The following is a 6,459-nucleotide window of genomic DNA, read 5'->3' on the forward strand; positions in this document are numbered from 1 at the left end:
TGGGAAAGGCCTCCGGCCCGGCCCGCCGGGTCGAGAGCAGGCGGGAGCACTGCGCCCTCGCGGCGGGCAGCGCCGGGGCAATTCCCCCGCCCGTCCCGGAGGGCAGCGGCGACGCCGCACCCGCCTTTTTAAGGCGGCTTTGCCCCTCATTAGCGCCCGTCCCCGGCAGTGCCCGCGGGCGGGGCGCGAGGCGGAGCCCCCTGCCGCCCCCCGTTCCCGCCGCGCCACCGTTCCGCGCGGAGGAGGAGGAGGTGGAGGCGGCGGGAGCGGCGGCGGCGGCGACAGCCGACACCGGCCCCACGTTACTTTGATTGACGGCTGAACAAATGTTTCCCCTGTTCGAACGCCGGCGCCGCGGAACGCCGGCGATCTGCGGGCCCCGCCTCGGGCGGCGGGCGAGCGGGGGCGGAGAGGCGGCGAGAAGCCTTCTGATTGGTTGCGGGCCCGCGGCGCGTCGAGACCCCACGTGGGGGAGAGTCCAGAGCCGCCCCTCTGCCCGGGCCCGTGCACCCATTTGTCAGCGGCGAAATGATGGGCATTAGTGCCGAGCGGCGATTAATGGCAGCCCGCCGCCCATTGGTCGCCGCCACCGCCCTTCATGGGCGGGGTGCGGGGGGAGAGGCTGACAGCGTCGCGGTGCTTGATGGGAGAAGTAGTCCACGGAGCGGCTGCATACGGGCAGTCTTGCCGTCGGCAGGACTGCGACTCCCAGGGTGCCCCGCGGCGGCGGCCTTCCGGCTGCTGTGAATATGTATCAGAATGTTAATGACGAGCCGCTGCTAAATTTGGTCAAAGGAGTCACTTCGGCAGAGCGTGCTGTGGGAGCGGCGCGGAGCGGCCATCGGGCTGGACCGGGCTGGGCAGGACACGGCTGGGCTGGGCCGGACCGGACCACGCTGCGCTGACGAGCCGAGTACGGGGCTCCGCTCCGCGCGTCCCCGCCGCCACCACCGCCACTTCCCGGAGTTTCGAAAGGCGCGGAGGGAAAAAGAGAAAAAAAAAAAAAAAGACATAAATAAAGCTGCCTAGACCGTACCGTATTTTTAAATCTTTCTTGCTCTTTAAATTTTTTTTTCAATTAAAAAAAAAATAGGTGGTCGAGCAGCACTAGCGGGGGAGATGCGGTGCGGGCGGTAGCAGCGAAGACCGGACCGCCGCACAAAAGGGCACCGCACCGCACGCACCCCCGCCGCGGCAGCGGAGCAGCCGCCCGACCGCCGCAGCCACCGTCCCCGCCGCGGCTCCGCGCCCCGCTCTGCCCGGCGCCGGGAGAGCCGCCGGCAGCAGCAGTAAAAGTTTTCAGGAAGGGAGGAAAACTGCCGGCGGGTGGAATCTCCGGTGGAGCGCGCGCCGGCGCCGGCGGAGGGGCTTTCCCCGCCCTCCTCCACCTCGCCCTCCGCCGCACGGGGCTCGCAGCCCGCCTGAGCCCGTGGAGCGGCGGCGGCGCTCGGGAGAACCGGCCGGCGTCGCCCGCTGACCGCCCCCGGGGGATGTGGCAGCGGCCCCCGAGCGTCGCGGACGCCGCCGCCGTCGCACCTCGCTGCTGCCGGCGGTGCCCCGCCAGCCCCGGGGCGGCGGGGCCGGGGCGTCCCTGCCCTCCGTCTCCGCCGCCGCGCCTGCAGCCCTGATCCCCGCCGCTCCGGCCGCCAGCGCCCCCCGAAGCGGCGTGGATGATCCGCGACCTGAGCAAGATGTACCCGCAGACCCGGCACCCGGTGAGTGGCGGCGGCGGCCCCGCGGGCAGCGCTCAGGCGCGGGCACCGCGGAGTTGTAGCCATTTTCTTATTGTTGTCCGCCGCGCCGCCGCCGCCTCCCGGGGTCGGGGTTGCCTTGTTTGAGTTGCCCTCGCCCGGTGCGCGGCGGTCCCGGCGCCAGCCCCGCGTCCCGCGGCTGCCGCCGGTGCGGAGGGTCCGAACGGGTGACACCTCTTCCAGCGGCGGTCCCGCACCGCCGGCGGACACGTCGGGGCAGCATCTCGGGGCGCTTGGGGCATCGCGCCTCCGCCCGCGGACGAGCGGGGACCTGGGGGGCTGCGCCTCGGCGGAGCCCCGGTGCGAGGGCCGCGGCGGTGGACGGCGGTGGGCGGGAGGTGGTGACCGGATGAAGAGGGGGCGATTAAAAGACCTGATGTTCCTTGCTTGCAGGCTCCTCACCAGCCAGCTCAGCCCTTTAAATTCACCATTTCAGAATCCTGCGATCGGATTAAGGAGGAGTTTCAGTTTTTGCAGGCTCAGTACCACAGGTAAGACTGCCTACTTTGTCCGAGCCCCGCGCGGTCTTTCCTCTCGCCGTTTCCAGTACCGCGCCCGGAGGGGCGGCGGGGAGGGAGCGCGGGCCCGGGACCCCTGGCGGAACCGGGAGCGGGGCTCTCCTCCCCGGCTCTTCCACATCCCGCTCCGCTCCCGATCCTGGGAACGAGGGGCTCCTGTGGGCCCCGAGCCGAGCGGTGCGAGCGGATTTTCTTGTTTTCCCCGCGATCCGTTTTTGTTAATTTTTTTTCTTTTCTTTTGTTTCTTTTGGTCTTTTTGTTTACTTTTGGGTGCGGAGTGGGGGAGGGCGGGTGTTGATAGAAAAATATGTGTCTGGTTGGGCTCGTTCTCTGCTTTTCTTCGAAATGCCGTTCAGGACAGGCATCTTGTCTTGGCTCGGCCCCCTCGCGCCTTTCATTGACATGTCAAGTGCTGATAACCTGGAAGTGAGGCGGCGAGCTGTTTCATTATCCTTAGGTGGAACAGCGCTGTGTCCTCAGAGTGACAAGTGACTTCTGGCAGGATTGTTTAGCGGGCTTCTGAAAACAAAATAAACACTGGGAGCGTTAGTATTAACGACGGTATTCTTTAAATTACACGCAGTATTCTGAATACTTGCAGTTCTGTCATCAGTAATAGAAAAGAGTAAAATTCAAATCCACAGGTTTTTCTTCCTGAAGCGGTAATGTGCATTTAATTCTTCTGTGCGTCGCGTAAAAGAAAGAGGTGTGTCTAAAATACCTAAATAAAAACTCTGAAACCCAAATTACGTTTTTTTTAGTAGCTTCTCAACTTTAGCTCTTTAAAGATATGAACCCCTGTGTGCTTCTTCTATGAACCAGTGAGTGTGTTTAGTTTTTTTGTCAGAAAAAATAATTTTCTGTGTATGCCACATGTATGTCTGCAGTCCTTTTAGGAGATGAGGATGTTGCGTAGTATCCCTTGAAACTGGAAAAGTGCAAACCCCCATCCTGAACTCCCAAGCAAGAGCTGGAGTGCGCATTTATATTTGGGTAGCGGAGAAAAGGGGAGAAACCGGTGCTCAAGAGAATGTCATTTTAGTCTTATGAAGTACCCATGCTTTTTCCTTTTTGTCTCTTGAACAGTTTAAAGCTAGAATGTGAAAAACTGGCCAGTGAGAAGACAGAGATGCAGCGACATTATGTCATGGTAAGCAAGCTGCATAACAAATTCAAAATGTCTATTAGCCTGGTATGCTGAGACTGACATACATTCGGATTGCTGGAGGCAAACAGGAAGATTGTAGTAGCGCTGCTGTTGTTGAAGTTGCATCAGTGCTTCCGTTATAAATCAGTAGTTTCTGGGGTCTTTTAACTTCTTTGCAGTGATCCGTATCTGTGTGAAACTGGCTTTTTAACCTTTTAAGCAATTGAGAATATTTCTTCCAAATGCTAGCAAATCACTTGTCAGCCCTTTCAAGCTGTGTGCAACTTCCATAGTGTACCTGAGGATGATGTTTTCACTTTTGCTGACTTTTCTCAGTGGTCATATCTCTGTAAAATAGTTCTGGATAGTATTTTTTTCTGTGATGGCAGTAACACAAAATTGTACCTAAGCACATGCAAATCCAAAGTCTACTTCCTGGAAGAACTGTTGCTCTTCGGCAGCTGAATCATTGTTTCATTAAATTGAGAATGTCAGGGATCTCAGCTGTGAAAGGGATTTCCTCAGTTGTTGTGGTCTGCCTGGTTAAATAATGTGCGTAGAAAGACATCTCTAAATAGGTAATTGTGTGATGGATCATGATAACTCTAGAGAGGAGCTCTTGCTATCTCTCCTCTTGTACATCTCTGAAGGATTAGCCGTTTTTCATATGCACATGACAAGTAATACTCTTGTATACACAGAAAGAGTAAATAACCTTGAAAAAATCTTAAGGGAGAGCACAAGCAAATTGTAAGGCTCACAGTTGTCATTTTAATGCCTGATATGCCTAAGTCTTGGAGATTGGTATTAACATTGCACACTGAACAGAGTTCCCTGCAGTACTGGGGCACAGCAGGACGTACTTAGATTGGTGTCTGCTCTGGCCCTGAATTTCCATGCTCTTTCCTCTTTTTTTTTTTTTTTTTTTCTTTTCTTTTAATGCCTGCAATTTGATGACAGGACTCTTTTTGTGTTCTTTTTTTAAATTTAAAACATTGAATCTGTCTGTTAGACGTTGCTGATTTATATGTTTATATGCTTGAAGCACTTTGGGTGGTTTTTTTTAGCATGTTTTATGTATGCTAGTGGATAGAATCTTCATCATTTTCTGCTTCTAATCCTTAACTCTGCTTGTGATTATTTTTCATTATTTTTTTGTTGTCTGTCTTTGCCTTGTTTTAACAGCTGTTCTTTGTAAATGTGACATGAAACAATGTAGATAAAGCAAAAAAAAAAAGTTTATTCTGAAATGCACTCTTTGCAATTCCAGGAACTCTTCAAAGCAAATTAACATGTGTAGGTCTGTATGTCTTTGTACAGATGATGTTTCAGTCAAAGTGAATTCCAAAACAGTTTTCACAATTGCAAGGTCTAATAGAGTAATTTTCTTTTCTCTTAGTATTACGAGATGTCCTATGGGCTGAATATAGAGATGCATAAGCAGGTAGGTAAAGAATTACTTTTGTTGTAAAAATGGTCTCTATAATTTCTCCCATCAATCTTAAAACACACGTATTCTGTATGACTTGCCTTAATTGCATGCTTGGGTGCGTCAGAAATTCTTTTTCTTCAGCTGACCCTGAATCTTCTGTCTCATGTTTGGTATGCAGACTCTTTGTAGGTTATGGTCTTATCTGCCAATTGTGCATTATTTGCTTGACTTTCCACATGCAATTTTTGCACATGCAGGCATTCCTGTACTTCACAGGGAGGGTGTCTGTGAGTATGGATGGGTTTATGGGCTGTATTATCTTTTCTCTCTGGTCTCAAACCTTTGGGGCTTATTTTTTGGGATATGTGTATTAGGAAGTTGTGTGAAAAAAAATTGATTTTTTGGTTAACCTCGGCTGATTTAAGCTGGAGCTACAAATGCTGTTGATGTTACAGCCATGTTGATATTTCCCCTCAGGCTGCTTACTTGGACTTCTGTCCAGAACCAATGTGTTAGCATCTCAAACACAAAGGAGTAAATGAGCTTTCTGTGAAGGTGCAAGCATAGAGTCATGAAATGCTTTGGGCTGGAGGGGGCCTTAAATGTCGTCTGGTTCCACCCCACGCTGTCATGGGCAGGGAACCTTCCACTAGATCGAGTGACTCAAAGCCCTATCCAGCCTGGCCTTGAAAATTACCAGGGATGGGGCATCGTCATCCTCCCTGTTCCAGTGCCTGACCATCTTCACAGTAAAGAATTTATTATAATATCTAAACTAAACCTGCCATGTTTTCAGTTTAAGGTCGTTTCCCTTTGTCCTATCACTACATGCTCTTGTTGAAGGCCCTTTACAGCTCTCTAGATACTGGAGAACTGCTATCGGTTCTGTGCCTTGAACTCTAGCACTTAGACTGAGATTAGCAAGAGATTAGTCAGCTAGAGCATGCTAGTGTAAATTAGAGTTTCTTATTTGATAGTGTGTGGTTTTTAACCTTCTCTAGAGGAGAATGAATTGAACATCTGACCTCTTTTCCAATGAGGGAACTTTTTATGTGGTGGAGTTTAATACTGACAACTTGTTTTATCAAATGGTTGAGCAATTCGCCAGTGCTGCTGGGGAGTGTAAACAGCAGAAATAAAGAAATGATTGGATGGGAGAAGGATTGCCTGAAAATTTGTTTGTATGTGCTTCTCTTCAAAGTTAGGGATTTGGAATTTCTCTGGGTTTGGAAATAGGATTTCTTTATCTTGTTAGACAAGATATAGAACAGATATATGGCAGACATAGAACTCAAAAATTTTTTCATGTTATTTAACATATTTTGTATTCCATTAGCATGTCAATGCTAACAGAACTGATTCGGGCATACATACAGAGACACTGGGATTTCCCTCCTCAAAGCACTTTGCATCTACAGCTCCAAACTTATGCAGTCTTGTACATACAAGTTATTTTACAGACATACATAGATCTTTTGAATTCTTTGAATTTGGTCCTTCTCACAGGTAGCATTAAGACTCAACAAATGGCTGACAGGAAAAGGCGGTGATTGCAGCAGATCAGATTGTATGCACATGCCCTCTCTCTGGACCTGATCCTTGTTGCATGTG

At 51.3% G+C, this 6,459-nt stretch overlaps 1 protein-coding gene across 4 annotated transcripts in view; it reads left to right on the top strand.

The window, feature by feature from the left end:
• Positions 1-782: 782 nt before the first annotated feature.
• Positions 783-6,459, top strand: part of LOC121355756 (transducin-like enhancer protein 4) — a 98,239-nt gene continuing 92,562 nt past the window's right edge. For 3 of the 4 annotated variants that reach the window (XM_041471435.1, XM_041471436.1, XM_041471438.1), the window contains exons 1-4: positions 784-1,715; positions 2,145-2,242; positions 3,356-3,419; positions 4,816-4,860. In XM_041471435.1, the coding sequence (XP_041327369.1) occupies positions 1,671-1,715; positions 2,145-2,242; positions 3,356-3,419; positions 4,816-4,860 (252 nt within the window). In that variant the 5' untranslated portion in view covers positions 784-1,670. Of the gene's footprint in view, positions 1,716-2,144; positions 2,243-3,355; positions 3,420-4,815; positions 4,861-6,459 lie in introns of all 4 variants that reach the window. The other variant, XM_041471437.1, reaches the window with a different exon arrangement.

The sequence above is a fragment of the Pyrgilauda ruficollis genome, unplaced genomic scaffold (assembly GCF_017590135.1).
Source record: "Pyrgilauda ruficollis isolate IOZ18807 unplaced genomic scaffold, ASM1759013v1 scaffold269, whole genome shotgun sequence".
NCBI classification, from domain to species: Eukaryota; Metazoa; Chordata; class Aves; order Passeriformes; family Passeridae; genus Pyrgilauda; species Pyrgilauda ruficollis.